The following is a 19,730-nucleotide window of genomic DNA, read 5'->3' as shown; positions in this document are numbered from 1 at the left end:
ATATTTTACAGATGTGGAACTGAGGTACAAACTGGTGCTTAGGAATAAGGCAGGAATAAGGAGCAAGGCTTAGGATAGGCAGTCTGCCTATCTAGCAGACCACTGAGAGCACTGTGTTCAACTCGTTAAGGATTCAGAACCCAAATCGTCATCAGTTCTGGACCTACAATACTCATTAGTTGGGAGGAATCATGCTCCAAAGGCAATAGAAGCCTCAGGCATGCTCTCAGAAAATCTTCTCAACACCTTCTGGAGGTCAGTGAATGAGGAACTTGCACAGGAAAAGACCCATCACTGAATGGATGGGGGTATCAGATACAACTCGAAGGATGAGAATTCACATGGTTTATTTTATATCAAGTTATCATCTCCAATTGCACACTGACCTGTCAACAAATCAACACACTCTGGAAGTTTTTGTTCTCACATTGACACATGTAGCACTGATTTCCAAAGGGACAGATGTGCTGCTTCCAACGAATGCAAACCACAGCAGCGGTGGGGCCGTAGAGCTGGAGAAGAGGGTGTAGATTTCTGTCCCCAGCTGTCCCAGCATTCCCCAGTTTTCAGGAGAGCTGAATTTCCCCCTCAGCTGTAGTCCTCATTGAATTCAACAGACAATTATACCAGCATATAAGGCCACCTGATTGAAGTTGTAGTCATAGGATTGAAAAGATTTAGTACTCATGAGCAGCATTTTAAAGGGTCTTTGGATAACAACTAAAGAGGAACTTCAGAAGCTCCTGTTCCCTCTGCCATCTCTCCCCTCTTAGCGTGAGGAAAGCGTTGAGCCACAATAGATTTTAAAAATCAGGAGGGGAGTTGTCAGGATGAATGACTGCAGGAATATGGAATCCCCTCCTCCTTGGCCTGAAATGACAATGAAATTGGATCCTTCCTAAAGTGTATGCAAAGCCCTTGATGTCTCTGACAGTACTTCCCTACATGCGTTTTATTGGCAGGTGGCTGCTTGCTGTTGTTCTCATCTCTCTGGCCTGCTCCAATTCCCCATGAAACAGCAGAAAGTTTCCCATTTCCTGCAGCAAGAGTTTAGCAAAAATTTTTAGCTGGATTTGTTTTCCATTTAATAGGCAGAGGGTTGGGGTTTTGTTTGTTTGTTTCAAAACACTATATGAACAAAATACACTTGGTAAGATCTCCTTATCCTCTCCCAGAAACATCCAGCATTTCCCCACTCTCAGTTGCACCCCAGAAGCAGGTAAGATTTTCTTTGCTTAGATAAGAATGGCCTCTGCAACCCCAGAGAAAAATCAGCAGAGGCTGAAAGGTTATTTTTAATGATGGTGAAGACAGCAACTATGTCAGAGCCCTGAATACAACATTGCGTGATGATTTTGTGTGCTTTGGGGGACATTGTTCTGTCATTAGTGAGAAGGGGTAGTGAGTGTCCTTTACCAGCCTGCCTGCTCAAACACTGTAAATTATCTGCACTGAGCAATAGTGTTCAGTGTGTATATTTGGTGCAGCTCCCCAAGAACATCTCCAGAAGATCTGGAAGGAGAGAAGCATGTCCTGAGTAACAGCCAGCTCATCCTTTCCCTCCCCACAGCCGACGAACCTCGAGCTGAACGGGTAAAGCACCATCACGATGAGGCACAGGGAAACACATCTTCCCCTCTGGGTATTTACCTCTCGTGCAGGTCCCTTTCTGCTTGTAACTGCATTCCTGAGGCGTGATACGAGCTGAGCAAGTGTGTATGTTGGTAGATGAGATGTATATGAAGTGTTTTGGTGGTATGATTTCCATTATTCCACATGAATGGCACTGGCTTTCATTTTTGATCATACAGCTTGTTATTTGCTTTACGCAGTTAGTCATGGCTGGCTGTGCACTTTTGTGCTTGGTGTTTTAACTCTGTAGCACTTCAGCACAAAGGAAATCTTAAAAAAAACATTGAAAATGTTTCTAATCTGTTCTTAATTAAATAGACCTCAATAATTGATTTATGAGAAGAGGAAAAGCAAAACAGGGTGGTTACTAAGCTGAAAATATAACTTATTTCAGGGACAAACTTTCCTTTGTTTATGATAGCCAGGATCTAGGGGAGCCTGAATGCCCGTGAAGTTTTGTCCGACAGCATACAAGAAATGTGAAGAAAATTCACCTGGGCAAAAGTTTATGCCTCTCACTACAGCATATTAAAATATCTTTGTGCTTCAAAACAGATCACCTAAGACTGCTTATTTACTTTTGTTTGTGATTGTTTGTGCAGCACAGATTTTCTTTTCTTATAAGCCACTAGTACTTGTTAAAAATGTTCAAGGGCAATAATAATAAAACCAATGTAATCTAATTCCCTGCCCATTTTCACCCCCCCCCCCGTCCTGCTCACCAGTTCTAGATAGAATCATAGATAGCTTTCAGTTTTTGTAATTTATATGAGTTTAAAGATAGGGGATCTTCACGTGTGATTCAAAGCAAAGATGACAGATATTTAAATATGCAAATAGGCAAAAAGAAATCAAATGTGACATTCATTTGTGGTGGAAAAAATTGAGTTACCTATTGCCTAAATTATACCTGATTTTTTTTTCTGAAACGTAAGGACTGAGCTCCATCCAGGCTCTGCTGAAGACAGTAGACATTTGTCCATTAACTTCAATAGAATTTGAATTGAATGCAATATTTTACCTCCAAGCCATGTAGCTAGCGAGATCAAATAGAAGTGTGACAACCCAAGTACTTAAACTTAAGTTTTTTGTCTTGTCTTATCATAAAATGACAATTTATTGCAAACCAAACTTAGAATCATAGAATCATAGAATAATTTGGGTTGGAAGAGACCTTTAAAGGTCATCTAGTCCAATCCCCCTGCAAGAAGCAGGAACATCTCCAACCAGATCAGGTTGTTCAGAGCCCTGTCCAACCTGACCTTGAATGTTTCCAGAGATGGGGCATCCACCACCTCTCTGGGCAACCTGTTCCAGTGCTTCACCACCCTCATTGTAAAATATTTCTTCCTTACATCCAGTCTGAATCGACCTCCCTCTAGTTTAAAACCATTACCCCTTGTCCTATTGCAACAGGCCCTGCTAAAGAGTTTCTCCCAGTCTTTCCTTCCTCCTTGGCTTAACTTCCTCCTTGACTTGACTTCCTCCTATATGGGAAGAAAATATACAGTAAAATAGGTACAGAATTTTTTTTTGTTGTCAAGGAAGATGTACCAGTCTAAAGTCTAACACAGCAATTAGACCAGCTTTTATATACAGCCTTGTTAACCAAGTCCCTAGCTGACATGTCCGTTGGGCTATTAGTGATTGAAGATTCAATCCCAATAATGACTTGTAAAGCTGGGAATTGTGTTCAAATGCACCAGAAATAGTGTAGGTAAGTATCTGGTAAGCAGAGACTACAGTTCCCATGTATAGTATATGGTAGGAGTAAACAATTAAATAAGCACAGAAAATAAATTGTTCCTTACAAATGAAAAGTCACCAGGCCTAAGGCTGTGCAGTCAATTTATGCAGCTCATTTCAACAAAGCTACTTTTATTATTGTGAAATATTTGTTGCATGCGATCAGCACAGCACAGAGAAAGATGTTGCTACTATTTCAATGTTTCTTCTAACTCATAGACAAAATAACCCAGGGCCAGAATGTTAATAGCAGTGACCTAGTTAAAATATGGCAGAAAGGACAAGATTTTCTGATGTCTTCTGAAAATCTGATCCCAACTGGGCACAGTATCACCTTTGGAGTCATTTTGAAACTGCTTTTGAAATACCAGAAGGTCTATCATTCTGTTGTGAAGACCTATACAAAAGTAAGTGGCTTGTTGAGGAGGAAGGATGCTGTCAAGTCCTTGAGGGTGACACTTATGTACAAAATTTTGTTGCTGATTTTGCAGGTATCTGAAGGTAAGTGCAGGAGATTTCTGTCCCTTCCCTCTGCATCCATTGTATTCCTAAATGCTGGGTTTGCACAAGAGTCGATGCAAAAGTTTCCACATAGGTTTAAAAAAGGCTGTGAAAACATTTTCATTAAACAGAAGTTTGTGAGAAATCAGAGCCTTAATAACTTCCATGACTTCGTTTTGTTTGCTACTTTCTTTTAAATTTTAAGTTACCAAAAAGACCCAACAAACCCTTCCCAAATAAACCATGGTTTGCTTTCTTTTTACAAAGAGAAGTCCTTCACATTTTGTTTCTGTTGAAGAATAAACACAAAATAGTGATTTTGCAAAATCTGGAAAAGGGGACAGTACTGGCTTTTTTTTTAAATGGAGTTAAACATTTTTTTTAAAATATATAATATATTTTGTATATTGTGTATATACTTGTGTGGTTCTGTGTGTGTGAATGGATTCAGACTACGTATATATGTATGTGTCCATGTACATTTAAATATATGTATACAAAAGATCTCTCTGCCAATTTGAAAACAGAGCAATTTCAAGAAGCATCTACATTTTACATACAAAGAAGTTTACGTGCCTTACCTGAGGGAAAACTAGGTATGGAAAAATCTCTGTGCGCTTCAGATCTAACACAAAGCATCTTAAAGTCCACAGACAGCCAGCTTCTCAAAGCAGAAGATTGCCCATGTAAATCTCAATTTCTGGGCATTTTCAGAAGCACTTTAATCTTAGCCATGTGAAATGTTTCCTACTCCAGACACTTTGAGACTCTGAAGCTGGATGCTCTGTTTCTCCCAAGGAGAGGACACCCTGTCCTGTAGATGTTCAGGGATTCTGCAACATACAGAGCACTGGTGAAGGAGGAACTCCTGCTGACAGAAAATCTGCCTTTTACCCAGTAGCTAAGACTGGAATTTAACTTCTTCCTCTGCACCTTGCTTTGGAGAATGCCCTGAGTCATCAGGCTGTAGTCTTGCCGAAGCAGTGTCATCCATCTCTTCATCTGGTCCTCTTCACTTTGCACAGGTCTATTCAGCATTCACTAAATCAGTGAGAAAGGAAAAGTGTTCCTATTACCTGGTGCTTAGGGTACTTGCAGAGTAGGATGGGAAGGAGTCTGGTGTTTCAAGTTTTTCCTTGAAATAGTGAAGTATCAATTTCAGCTAATCAAGAGGCAGTTATTCATGTCCACTTTCGTACTTTCTGAACCACTGAATATTAAATTATTCTGTACAAAGTGGAATGATTTCCATGGGGATGGAAAGTAGCCCGGTGACTTCCATATTTTGGTGGCTAAAGGATGGAAAAGTGTATTCTACCTGCAAACGAAAGACATTATCAACATGACAAAAATTCATAGGAATGTCACTCTGTGCATCTTACAATTTGATCTGGTCTGCAAAAGCATGTGGAAACTACAGCAGTTGAATATATGTACGTATGCCACCCTCCACATAAGGAAACAGAAGTCTTCTTACCAAGAAGGAAACTACCTTCTTTCATGACTACTGCACCTGAGGGATGAACTTCCTTCTGAGGAACAGGTGATACAAGCCTAAGAAATATATGACCAAGACATACTCAGTATCATTAGAGAAAGGCTCATTCTCATGGATTCTTGGAATCAGAAACCACCTGTTGCATCTGGGGTCAAGAGGGAACTATGGTCTAACAGGTACCTTAGGTTTATTTTCTTTCTTAATCACATTTTTTAAGAGGGAGCATTTTGGTTTTCTCTTTAATACAGAAGTTGTATTGTAACATCACATTAGAGTTCCAAGCTTCTATGGCCTCTCAGCTCTGTTTTTGCTTGCATATTTGCTTACCCTGGTTTAATCTTTAATTTTTGTTGGATAACTTTGATCCATTCAGATTAATTCTGTCATTCTTCAGAGAGAAATGAGTATAACAAAATTTGAGAATAGAAAGGGTGAGTGCATCAGAAATAAAATTATCAGTTTTATTTTATTGTTTAAGGCCTTCACCAAGGAACAATTTGTGCAACGTTGCTGAAAGCCAAGGAAATCTTAATATAAAAAGAGTCAATAGCTTGATAAAACCCAGACCTCCTGTATTATGCAATTAAGGGTTAGACAGGGTGATAAGAGCTTTAATTTACCTTTGGGAGATATTCATCAGATTTTGGATTAACTTAAAATATGCTTCCTGTGCATTTCTTGCCAGGTGAAGGTCCTTCAGTGTTTCCTCTGGTGCGGAGGAAGAGAAAACACTTTCCCAAAGCGGGGCGAACTCCACAAACCCAGAATGCTATCAGGAGGTTTTTTCCAAATTCTGTAATTCTGTGATTTTTCTTCTAGCGGCCAGGAAAGCCAGTGGTACGAATTCCCACATGTGCTAGTTTGATGTGAGTTCTGTTATTATTAATTATTTATACAGCACCGTGCGTGTGCATGATTCTTTATAGACAAAAGATAATATCCCCCAAGAGCTTGCAAACCAAATGGCCCAGTGGTACAAACACTTCTTTAGCTTTCCTAGGACGTACTACCTGGAATAATCCACCGATGTCAGCGGGCTACTTACGCGCTAGTAAGTGCTCTGCTGGGTAGGAAGTGTTTGCAGGATTAGGCTGTGGTTAAACCATGACGTGATCATGAGTGATGAGGGAAGGGAGGGCAAGCATTCCAGCAATAAGATCATGGTGTTGCTTTGGTTATAACGAAGGTGTCAAGGGGTTAGGGCATTTTTAATGTTTTATGCTATTTGTGATCCTGTTACCAAGAAGGAAAAGCTCAGCTTTATAGGCCACACGGAAGAAGTGAGCTGCCGGGGAGGAAGACTCGCTTTGAGCAGGGGGAGAGGCATAGCCTGTTACATGAGGAAGAGGACTCCAGAGGTAAGGAGGAATGCGCAAGAAGAGATGCTAACCATATGCTCAGAGTCTTCATCCTCTGCTGCAGCTAGCACGTGTCCACTACATCCTTGAGAGTTTGTTGTTTTTTTTTTTTCTTTTTAATTGAGGGCATTTTCAGAAGTTTCCCAGTACATTTCCAGCTCTTGGCAGGACTCAGACACATCTGTGACATTTAGCTGATAGCCTCCTTAGTGAAGGGAAGGTTGCCAATGAATCCTTGTGCAACAGTTTATGCTACAAACCAAAGTGTACAACTGCCAGTTTCACTCTTACAACACAGAGAGCATTTTTCCTCCTTAATTGAAAGCGTGGAACACAGCAGAGTCTTTAAATACTGAGAAAATGACCAGCTGAAACAAGTAGTAAGAGAGACATCAAGGGTGACAGGCAGTAGGCCCTCTGCCCAGTGAGACACGCCGCCAGGGCATGCTCTATTTTTGAAAGCAGCCTACAGACTTCAGAAAGAATATAGGATTTGGAGGGCAGGGAGAAGTTTGTTCCAGAATTGCAAGGCGCTTCAGAGAAATACATTCACAAGGAAGGTATGCTGCTTATGGGGTAAAGGCACAGACTAGGTGTGGGGTTGGGACGGGGCCCCACAGAAAGCCTGTGGCAGCAGAGAAGGCTGAAGAGAGGGCTGAGCTGCTCACCTGCTCGCAGTGGAAATCTGTCCTGGGAGGCTTTTTCAGGTGAAGACTTCTGCACAGAAGTATGAAACTGTCTCTCTGCGGGCACAAGACCACAGCAGAAATGGGGCGAGCAGCAGGTCAGGGCATCAGTACCTCCACCCCACCAAGGGCTGTACGAATGGACCAAGTGGCTGGAGAAAAACCTTGCCTCTGTGAGGGTGGTGTAAGAGACAGTTAACTCCCTGCAGTTTTGCTTTTCTGACAGCTCCAAAAGTTATAATCCTGGAGAAAATAATTTTTAATGTGAAAGTAACAAAAGGACCGAAATTAGCAGGGAAACTCAAGCAGGAGATTAACTTTCAGCCACTTTCTACAGTATGAATATTTTGTTTTCAGCATTTTGTGGGAAGTGAACGGGTGTCACAATGGTTAAATGAACTGAGAGACACCTCGCCCCTACACTTGAAGGGTGAGGATGGCTTTTGCACAGATACAGACGTCACCAACCCTCACTTTTCTGAATCCCCACCCCCCGCCTCAACCTAATACCTCTGTGTTTTGTGAGACTTTTCCCTTTCCTGAGCTAGTCTGTGATATGTGTCTAAATTTGTTTCCATACATTTTTAAAAGTTTTAAAATAATTCTGACAGATCACAAAGAGCACTTGAAGCAAACAGATTCGTGTAGGCAGACCCATAGATTATAGAACTCAGATACTCTAAATTTTCTCTTCTCTTTTTGGTGTTTAACCTGTTCCAGATAGTATTACTGTATTCTCTTACAAGTGTCACATTTTTTAACCTGATTTTATGTACTTTATTAGTAATATGCTTTGAATTCAACATAAAAAGAACTGGTGATGTAAACAGCCAGATCTCCCTGTCTGACAAATCTTTTACATATGATAAACACAAAACTAACCAAGAGATAGTCTGGTTCTGAGCTTGTTTTCTTTACCATACAGACAGCTTTTGATGTAAGAACCCTGCATATATTTACTCAGTACATCTGACACTTGAGATGAGGCTTTTATTGGTACAAGGTACTCCAGACTGTCAGTCACAGTGAAATGAGCCATTGTGCTCACAGATAATTAGCATGCCTCTCCCCTCGTAGAGGCATGTTTTCAAAGTTGCTTCTGGCCTCCAGCATGAATGGCGTCACACATACGTTAGCTGTAACACATGCAAAATAACATTAGGTGCACCACCAAGAAGCACTCATGCTCTCTCTTGCTTGCAGTCAAAGATAGAGCTGATGCTCCACAGGTCTAAGTGGTGGCTCCTAGCCCTCACTGAACCTCAACAGGCAGCTCTCAGTAGTATGTAGGTACTTGACATGCTTGAATCAATGCTGACCTGGTCTAGTGTTTCGTCAGTTGTGACCAGGTCCTCTGTAGTGGAGTACAGAATCCAGAAAGATTAAAAGAGATGCAGTAGAGCTGAGTGAGGAAGGGAATGGCCTTTCCAGATCAACAGATGGTTGTGGCGCTCCTGCCAACAGCCCTGAGAGCATCATGGCCCCATGAGACAACCAGCAGCCAAGGGAAAAATTCACGGGGAATAACTCTTCTCACCCTCTTCCTTCTGACCTTTGGGAATAAACGTGACATGGGACATCACCTTAGACCAGGCAGATGCAGCCTCTCAGTGCATTTCAGCTTCTCTTAACGTCGCTGCCAGACTGCATCTATAGAATTTTACATTAGCTTTCGTACTAAATTGCCAACAGAAATCCCAAGATATTTGGTCTCAAAAGCATACTTAAAGAGGAAATATTGTCTGGATGTAATTTAGCTGCCATTGCCCAGCAATTCCATAGATCTCTTTGACTTGTGACATTAAATATATGGAGCAAGCATATGAATGGATTAACATACATGGTCCTATAATTAGCTATGTTATTAAGTTTGCTAAGTAGTTGGGGGAAAGGGGCTTGTTTGCCATCTGTTTAAAAAGTATCTCTCTTTCGGCGGAAATCTGGATATAAAAAAGCCCAGACATGTGGGCATGACTGCCTTACATACATTACTGGGATTATTTCCCTTGAGTTAACCAAAGTCAAGCATGATTCATAGATCAGTAGAATGTTGTACAAAAATGTGCATAACATTTTTTCACATAACGTTCCTTTTCCTTCCCATTGTAAATTATGAATCACATAAACATCAGGAATTACAGAGTTTTGTTGGTCTGGGATTTTTAGTTTTTCATCATGACCCTGAAAACTACATAATGGAAGAGTAATTATACCAGGTGCTATGGTAAATTCTTCTGTGAAAATTATTTTTCAGTCCTACTTTTGTCACTATGTAACCATACAGTCATTTGCTTCAATTTCCCTAGAAATCTTGCAGTAACTGAACTATGATTTTAAAACCCAGATACACATACACACACACGTGTACACACATACACATTCCCACTGACTTTGAGTAGAAAGTACACTTATAGAGGAAGAGGGAAAAATTGGCTATGGTTAGTATAGTGATCAATATTAAGTATTTAACCATTAGCCTCAGTTAATGTGGAAATTGTCTTCAAAATCTGAAAACAAGCTGAATTCTAAAAAGCTTAGAGTAAGACTCTAATTCATAAACTCTTCAGCAGAGCTCTGTCACTCACTCAGGAGTCCCTTGAAAGCCTGTGATGCAAGAGCACAAGAAAAAGAGAGCATGCAAGAAGAGAAACACCCCAAACTGAAAGACTCTACAGTATGGGAAGTCCTCCAGGACTGTAACTGAGCAGTACCATAAGTTTATATTTCTATCTAGAGCTTTACTTTTAATGCCACATTTCTTTAGAGTGATGAGCAAGCATACGTGTTTTCCGATCGACCATTTAGCAACAGTTTCTGCAGCACGCAGATCAAGTATTTTAATAGCTTTTTTTTTTTCCAAAAAGCACGTATGATAGCAGTACAAAAGCACAGTTGTCAACAAGGAAACCTGGATTGGAGTGGTTTTTCTATTTGCCTCAGGCTGCCTGAGAGGATGTTCAGTTACACCAAAGGCAGAGAAACCCACTCCAATATCATAATTATGAGTTTGGTGTTCATTTTCACATCCACAAGAATTAAATTTAAAAGTTGCAATAAAGCAATGGAGAAGGCACAGCATAAACCAACAGGAGAATGTCAAGGGAAAGGAGCTGTTAAGTACATCGACATGTACAGTCTAACTTCAGGCTTCCCATACAGTCATCAGAGAAGGTTGAGCTTTCAGCGTGGGTGCTCTGAGTCACTGACTGGAGGAGCTCAAGGGGTGATTATTTATACAGCACATTAACAGCACAGGAGTATATGGAGGTCTAAAGTTCAGGAGCTGAACATGAATACTCTCCAGAAGGTGTGAAGTTTGCATTTTTTTTTCCATTTGCCACTATCCTCATGGCTCCTTCAAGCCACATTACAGAAGACCAAGAAACATTCTAACTTACACCAAACAGAAACGGCTGCTATCAGTGATCCAGACAGAAGTTTCTCTGGCTATGTCCTCCTCTCTGGCAGTGGTAGAAAACAAGTAATCTTGGCTATTTGTCCCTGCACAGAACAAAGTGACCAAGATAAACTAGCTGGGTATTCTTTGCATGCAAAAAAAAAAGAGAAAGAAAAATGAAAATCAAACCAGAAACTCCCTACTAAGGACCCTCAATCATCTGGGTTTTTTAAGGGATGCTTTAACATTAGCTAAATATCACTTATTTACACCTGAAGAAGTTAAATTATCTTGTTCCCATGAACTCTCTTACAAATGCTGTACTGGCCTGTGATTTATATAAAAGTAGCTGTTCCCTTAATTTTATTCACAATAGCTTCATTCTTACCGTATGAACCTGCTTTGTCAGTATTCGCTTTGATTTATGGAAGATTTCAAACTACCAAAATAACTATCCCTTTTCTTTTCATTAAAGCTAATCCCCACAAAGACACTTTCATCTACTGATTAGTCATGCTTCAGCGATCCTTGCTAACCAGAGGCTAAGTTATTGATGTGTTAAAGATGTAATCGCAGAGATTCAAGACCACTGAAGAAAATCCAATGTGTTGTTTGACAGTGTCAGAATTTAACGGTGTCTTGCCTTATTGAACCAGCCTGGGTAGCACTGTCAAATCACTTCAGTTAGGCTACAGGCAAGAAAGACGTTTTTAGAAGGCATTTCAAGTCTACACAGACATGCTGCATTACAGATCATGAAGAGAAGGGGTAGGGATTTCCAAAATACTTCAGGGAAGTGGGACCCTCACCTCATTCAGCAAGAAGCAAACCGAACTCCAGCATTTCTCTAAACTGCACCCAGGTTTCTGAGCCAAAGGAGCAACACATTTTCCATTATAACATGTACACGTAATTCTGAAAAAATCACTGTCATGGCTCGTATTTCCCAGGCCTTGTCTCATTTGAATGTTTGTTTAGAAACCACCTAAGCAAACCCTTCTTGCACCTTTTCATGCTTAAACAATTCTGACCACTGTGAAACAAAACTTTTTTCGTAGTCATCGCTGTCTCTAAGTGGTTTTATATTTAGACAATGAGAAGCTATGATGACAAGCTCATATACTATCAGCAGTTTCCTATGAATTGACAAAGATGATGATCCAAAATATTTAATTTAATAGATGTGCTAAGGAGAATAAGGACTTGTGGAGCTCTACATTCTGGCTTAGAGATAATGGAAGTCTTCAAGACTAATCTACCACCCAGCGAGGCAGCTTGTATTACGCTTCAGAAAAGGGAATGTGACAAGCCTGAACCTCCACTTCTCTCTGACACAGCTGTGATAAGCAGCTACCTAATGCACGTTTAAGTTCATCAGAATACATCTTTGTTGCAGTTACATGGCTACTTCCTCAGTCTGATGTATATTCATGGCTGATGCTTCACTGTCTTCACCCTAATAGCTTTGTGCTCTTTAGGAAATTTGACATGAGTGGGACCTGTTCTAAATCCCAACTGGCTTTACAACTCCAAGTAACGATCGGCCTAAGTCTTGTGTAATCACTTTTTGGGGTGTAAACATATATTCAGCTGCCATTATCCGTAATTATCCAGCTGTAATAAGACCTCCTTCACTCAGGTCTGCTCCATCATCTCTGGAAAATTGTAGGTTAATGACAGCAGAAGGCCACTGTGATTGCCACAATCAGCTTGGCCTGAAAATGGGTTAGCCATTTTTGTGTAGTATGGAGTCTGAACAGACATGTTCTTTCTGAGCCTGAGCTGGCTGTCTTCAGGGCTAGGCTAGGTGCACTGCATCATGTCCCCTGACTGAAGGAGATGACAGCATGGAGACCCCTACATAGAGGCTCAAGAGGGCCCCAACCCAGCTGACACCATTGTACCAGGACAGGAGCTGGGCTGGCTCTGTGCACTCAATGAAGCATCTCTGCAGGAGTCCTTCTGAATGCACCTTGTCCTGCTCCTTCTGCTAAAGCCCTGTCACACAAGTAGCCAGGCACTGCCTGCACTAACTCAGATGCCCACTTTATCCCATTTTTGAAACCACTACACAGATAAGTCCACACTCCCTCGTCACTCTCTGTTAGATGAGCTACAGGCTGCTCCAGGTTTGGACTCTCTGTTCCACAATATTAACATTACTTATATTTAACCTTTTGGTACCAGGTCTGGTTGGATGAGACTCTAAGCAGCCTGATCTAGTTGAAGATGTCCCTGCTCATTGCTGGAGGATTGGACTAGATGACCTTTCAAGGTCACTTCCAACCCAGACTATTCTATGATTCTATAAAGAAGAGTACAGCCATATGCCTTTTCTGTCTTCTGTCATTCAGTCTCAGTGCTGTTCACTGATAGACTTGATTCTCATTTCCAGGCTTTACTTTCATGTCCTGTGCTAGAAGGCACTGATGATGCTCCTTCTGCCACATCTAGCCATAACATTCCTTTTTATCACTTATTTTATTCCATATGTTTGACGTTTCACCCATATTATGTCAGTGTCCCTTATTTTGCAGCGTAAACTCATCATCTGTCCTTGCTGTTTAGTAAATTCATAAGCCAGATCAGAATCCCGCTTTCCTCATGGATATTAGACACAGAGTAGTATGTACAGGGTTCACAGCAGTCAGCTTTCTGCCTCCTTTCTAGCAGCTGCTTCTTCATCTGGTGTATTTCTGGATGGATGGCGTTCAGTTCCAGGGTAAATACTGCTCCTCTAAGAATGTTCTTGGAATCCTCTGGCTGAGCCCAAATCCACTGAGCACATATAAATTGGTCCATTGCTAATTTGTGCTGGAAAGCTCAGCTGAATATAGGAATATGCCAGGAACACAAATCTCTGAGATCCTCTTTTCAATGAAATGGCTTCTTCTTACGTACTTCATTTACCTTTCAGGTTTGTCCTGACCAGCTAAGACTGATGACTGTTCCACACAGTATACCAAAGAGTTGCCCTGTCTAGGCATAAATCACACTTGGAATGGGAGGAGAGTTGAACTCCACACCACAATCACAGCTGGTCCTCCAGTTTGCCTGCAGGATGATGCCCTCTGAGTCCTGTGTCAGCTGTTTGTTTGGTGGTTTTATTATGGCAAAATAAGCCAAATGAGCCTATCAGAGTTTTACCCCTCATATATAGTAGGGTTTTGTATTATCTGCAGTTGGGACAGTCTGACTTTAGGCTGCATGGTAAATGAAAACAAATTCTTTCAATGCCCAAACTAGATCAAGTCCACTCTGATTTGTGTCAGGTCCACCACTTGTATTTGTTCTGTAATTGCACATTTAAGGCAAGGGTTTAGTTCCTATATTTTGCACAGCCTAAAGGGAAGACTTAAGAATTGGACTTCCGTTTTGAAATATCTTTATTTCTTCACTTTTGGAAAATGATGAATTACTGTGAGCAATTGATCAGATTAAAATGTACAAAATCACTCATAACCTGTATATGTCAAATTCCAAATCAATTAAGCTATTACTAGTGAAGAAAGACAGCGCAGAGGAAAAACATGTTTTCAGTGTGACCTGGCAGTTCACTGACTCACAGACAGCCTATCTGTACCAGATCTGTGAAGCAATCCAGAATATTTCAACCAGCTGGGACGGATAATGCTGACACACGTGAGACAGAGCCAACAGTTGTATCTCACAGAGGCAGAAACGGCACTCAGTGCAACTAGCAGGTGTTGTGTTGTTTCAGAGGCTTTGAATGATCCCACTCTAGTTTAAAATGGATCATTCCACTAGATCCTACCAGTTTAGTTTGCATCCACATTGACTGTAGACCTCTGATTGCTGCAAGTAGTAGGTGCTAATTGTGCAAGTGATAAGTTTGTAGGCTCTTTGAGTTATTCTTCATCCCCATTGCAGTGCCTGGACAATCACACATGGACACCATAAGGAGCGTGCCTTGTTCCTTTAGCTCAGGCAGCATTGTTCACTCTGATACTGCGGTGAGCACCCAGCTTCTTCACTGCTACTTTGCAGATCTCCTTGAGAACAAGCAATTGCTTCTTTCTCAAAGGTTATCTCATTAATTGGTTTGTGAATGCTGATGTATATCCCATTATGGTGGAACTCACATGGTCCTAGTATGACCAGAAAGATACCCATTAGGTGGCCTTCTGAGTCCTCCTCTCTTCTTTTTTCAGGTAGCTTCTTTTCATGGAGAGTTACCTTGGAGCAGGAGGAGCTCTATCCTGTGGCACAGGTGTCACTAGCAATAGTCAAATCTCTTCAAAATGGTACTCAAATACAGCCTGAACAGCTGAATGCTTCTGTCTCCAGGTGGCCTGGCACACAGCTAGCAGCTGCTCTTTGGTGGCACCTGGTCACCCTCAGGCTCAGAGCAATCTTTGCCCATCCCAGACAGGCTACTTTCTCTGTTGAGTGCTTGGGTATGGTTTTTGTCCCTCTTCCTTGTCTTTTTTTTTTTTTTTTTGTTCCACCAGAATGTGTGGAGTTTGTCTCCAGTAGTTCTCTGGTTTATCTCCTGTAATCTTCCAAAACATGTTGGTTGTACAACTAATGAAGTGGGAGAAAAAAAAAAATCTTTTTTTTTTCTGGGACCAGGAGCTATATCTGTATTTGTAACTCAAACTCTGCCAACTCTGAGACCTAGAGGCATGTTCTAGGCATATCAAATGCATACTCCTGCACTTTTGTGCCCACCAAAGTATGTGATAGGCACATTTACTCCACCTAATGGATGTGGCCTATGGCCTGTGCCATCTGCAAACACATACTGGGAAGATTTTAGGAGAATGCTACTTGGCATTAGCTAGAAATGTGCCAGGGACCCCAACAAGAGTTTAACAACATCAACACATTTTGATGCCTGGGAATTTTATTTGGTCATATTGAATTTACTAACACAGGAATAGCCAGCATGTCCTGTACGGGTCTCATGTTAATCTTTCCACTGTATTACTCAAAGAAGCTTGAGCACCTTTTCTGGTCTAAGATCTCCTAGTTACAGTTTCTGGTCTAAGATCTCCTAGTTACATTCAAGGTGTAACTACTCTAGAGGAGTAATTCCTGGTTGGTCAAAAATGACTTCTGGACAGCACTTCTGTGGGCACTTGTGTTAGCAACATTTGGTCTCATGTAGGCACACAGAAAGTGACCATATGTGAGAAAGAATTGGCAGAGAATTTAAGTGACTGCACAGAGATTTTTGTTTGTTTTTCAGGGCCCATCCAGCACTTAGTGGTATGGCTGGAAGTCATGACATTCTGCTCATGTTTGGAAGCCTATGGGACAGGAATTGCTGGTCTCGCCTCTCGTTCATACTCTGCGGCTATTCACAGCACAGGAATTGTGACTGGCTGGTGGCAGACTTACGGAGAATGTAGGGTGAATCATACTTGTAGCGTGAATGTGTCTTTTTATTCCAGGATGTTCTTTCACCGGAGAAGTTCATAGCAATACGTTTGGTCTAGGGAGCCTGAATCTGATGTCATGCTGCCTATATAATTTCTACTGTAACCTATGAGTTCACCGGTGGATTTATCTCTTTCACATGTCTTGAAAAAAAACCCAACAACTTAAGTAATTTTGAGTGTGCATGTTGAAGCCTTGCTTGTGTAAGCACTATGGGGTAGTATAAGCCATCTCATTCTTTGGCAATGGCAGAAGATCCTCAATGCTAATACAAATCGGTGAATGGTAGCAGAGGTTTTTGCCTGGTGCGTCTTCTTTATTAAAGTTAGTAGGATATCTGTAAGCTACGGAGTCTCTACCTCCTCCACACCAATTATTGCGCAGTATCAAGTGCCAGAATAATTAGTTGCTGAAGAACTTCATATCGCTTTTCTTAGCAGATTTCATATCCCATACAAGCACCGATTCACAGCTCTGTGTGCAAGTACAAGTGGGCATTCCAGCTGGGACTGAGAAAGAAAAAAGCATTAACACTAGATTACTTCAGTTCATGTAGTGCATTTCCTTCACTAGTGCTCCACCACCCACCATCCCAGCTGGCTTCAGATTCATCTCATCAACACTCAATCGAATGTACAGGACATGCAACACTCACAGTGTATCTAAATGTGACAAAATTCAGTTCTTATCTCCGTGTCAAAGTGCCCCAGGCTGTGGACCACAAATGTGAATGACTGCAGCTGAACACTTTTCCATTTTTGCTTTTGATTTACCATGGGGTTTGAAGTGTCACATTCTGTAATATAACTTCCCTTTTCTAGTCACAAACAAATGACATCTGGCCACTTTCAATAATAAACTTGAAGAGAGAGGACATTTCCTTTTAGCTAGTTGGGCCCCTTTTTAACCTTCAAATTCCTATTAGAGCTGGAGAGAAGAAAAACTTGAAAAAAAAATGATCCCCTAATGATTAAACTCACTGAAGAAAAAAACTTTCCTTCGAGCCTCTGATTACGGTTTGCAGAGTCTCAAACACCCCAACACAGTTAATGTTTGAGGAGCTGTTTGCTGCTCCCACTCTCATTCTTACATCATACAGGAAACCCTTGCAGGAAATGAATGTTCAGTCAGCGTTCTTCTCCCTCAACACCTTGGGCTTACAATTCTAAGACAGAAAGCATACAAGGAAGAATTAAGGTGGGGTAAGAGCACTGGGCAAGTGGGCCAGACATTAATAAATCAGGCACCTTGATTTTCGTGCCTGTCGCAACATTCAATTTTCTTTCCAGAGGTGCTTCTCTCAAATAACCTCGGTTTCACTGAGCAGAAAGGTTTCATTGCTTATCCCACACAGGAGCTTGTCGTTGAGGGTTGTGTAGGCTGAGTCTGCTTTGTGTCTGTGTCATCTCAGTGGGCATTTTCAAAGGAATATAAAGAAATGAAATACCTCTCTTCCATTTCACGTGAAAGAATGGGCTCCCAGCCCTAGATACATCCCCAGTCTGAATATTCTCATCATTGTAATGGTGTGGTGCAGCTCTTTGTCCAGGCACAAAGAGCGCAGTTTCGACCAGACTCGCCCAATCCTTTTTCACCCGAGAGCAGAGAATGGATGAGGTTATCAAGATGAATAAAAATTGGGGAAGGCATTGTGAGCAGTGGTAATGAAAAGCTCTTTTTTTTCTTCAGTTCTTAGTCACCAGAAACACCAGTTACCTCATTTTAAAGATCAGATTGTTGAGGCTAAACCACTGCCAATGGTGCAACGCATAATAAGTCCATAAGGGGCAATTTAGTGACTGTACAGGGAACCATGTGTCCTCCTCCTGAAGATCTACAAGAGCTTCTTTCAGAGCTGATTCAGAACAAAAGAAATATTTCCTATGGTTCCTATGGCCCAGAGAGTGGCACTATCCCTTCTACCACAGCTAGTTAAAGGTTTTCTAGATAAATGTTTTTTTTTTCCTTTTTGCTGAAAATATGAATAGATTGAAACAGATTTCTGTTGAAAATATTGAAATGCTAAATGGAAATGTACCACTGCTGACCCCATTTCTGCTTGCTTGCCCAGCCAGCTGCCTGCTCAGCTCCCTTCTAGCTCTCTCAGCAGTTGCAGGACTTCTGTCTTGCAAAGTGCTTGAAAAAGCACCTTTTGGTTTTAAAACACTAGGAAGTGTCACAGCAAAATTTGTTTGTTTTTGTCAAAGCAAATGAGCAGCTATTGCCAAAGTAAAGCCAGTGGGGAATTCAGGAGCCAGACAGAGGCTCAAATTTCTGGACTATCATCATCAAAATCCGAAACAAGAAAATTTATTAAAAAAAAAAGGTATTACACTTTTCCATGAACCCACAGAACAGTAGAAAACTCTCAACGTTTCTGTGGAATAGGAGGCTGGTTTGTGATTTTCCTACTAAAGGGCACTGGCAGGCCACACCAACCCTGGGCGAGTTCACCGACACACATCTGCTTCCTCCTGAGGCTACAACAGGCACAGTGGCTTTGCGGTGCTGCTGCGGGATGCAGTGTCTTCCAGATCTCTTTAAATGCAACCCTCTCCTTTGAAGGTAAGTCACGCTCCCCTGGGACTTGCTGGAAGAACATTTCTGTTTGGGAAAATGCAAGTGAACCTCTCATGGCACGTGAACAAAATTCTCTGCATTGAACCTATTGTATTTAACAGAGATGGTGAGCTTTTACCTGTTGACAGCATGTGGTTCCTGGGGCAGTAGTAGGCTCAAAGGCCATTACAGTCTCTCCTGTGACTAGCAGTGTGGCTATGCTGGTTTGGGAAGTCCTTAAATAATCTGAAACACCCACTGTAGAAGGCAGTGAGCTGGCAGGTCTGCTGATGCTAACATCACCAGGTCACATTTCAGCCCACTTCCACACCCATCCTTATCTTGTAATGGTCCATTAGGAAGGGAAACTCACCCTTGAAAAAAAAAAGGCAACAAAACCAAATAGCAAGAATAACAGAGTAATGTGCTGCAGCAGTCAGGGTGTTTAAAGAACACAACAGCTATCACATGAATCACAGCAGTATTATGGGGATTGTAACACCAGGGACAAGTTCATACACAGCTCAGCACGCAAGTCGCCAAAGCAGTGGTGAATTGTCAGGGCCATTGTGCAGTCTGCAAGATTTTGGAATATTACCTGGTAATAGGTGAGAAGAAAAAAATAACGTTTGGGTTGTTGCTCCCCAGCTGCCCTTGCTTACAAGGTTTGTCTCTTAGCAGGTAACCAGTCACCTGAACCCTTTGTCAAAGAGCGGCCAGACTGCCACAGCACCAGCCCCTCAGATGTCATCGCTGCACTGTGGGGGCATGCACATGGCATTTGTAAGTGAGAAAATAAGCTCTTTGTAAATATTCATGGCCACCTACAGAAAGGACCACCTCAGAAACAAGCAACAAAGCCAGTGTGTCTACTGTTGTTGCAGGGCTTCATAAAATCACACTTCCACTCCCCTCTGAGATTTAAACCATTGTTACAATTGACTGGTCTC

At 41.5% G+C, this 19,730-nt stretch overlaps 1 protein-coding gene across 1 annotated transcript in view; it reads left to right on the top strand.

Moving 5' to 3' along the window:
• The window catches only part of STAU2 (staufen double-stranded RNA binding protein 2), a 183,957-nt gene extending 181,769 nt beyond the window's left edge, over positions 1 to 2,188 (top strand). Inside the window, exon 15 of the mRNA XM_086740933.1 lies at positions 963 to 2,188. Coding sequence (XP_086597059.1) covers positions 963 to 1,014 — 52 coding nt within the window. The 3' untranslated portion in view covers positions 1,015 to 2,188. The remainder of the gene's footprint in view (positions 1 to 962) is intronic.
• The last annotated feature ends 17,542 nt before the right edge of the window (positions 2,189 to 19,730 follow it).

The sequence above is a fragment of the Chlamydotis macqueenii genome, chromosome 2, assembly GCF_036417535.1.
Source record: "Chlamydotis macqueenii isolate bChlMac1 chromosome 2, bChlMac1.mat, whole genome shotgun sequence".
Lineage (NCBI taxonomy): Eukaryota > Metazoa > Chordata > Aves > Otidiformes > Otididae > Chlamydotis > Chlamydotis macqueenii.
The sequence above is the reverse complement of the archived record's forward strand: the minus strand, read 5'-3'. Positions and strand labels throughout refer to the sequence as shown.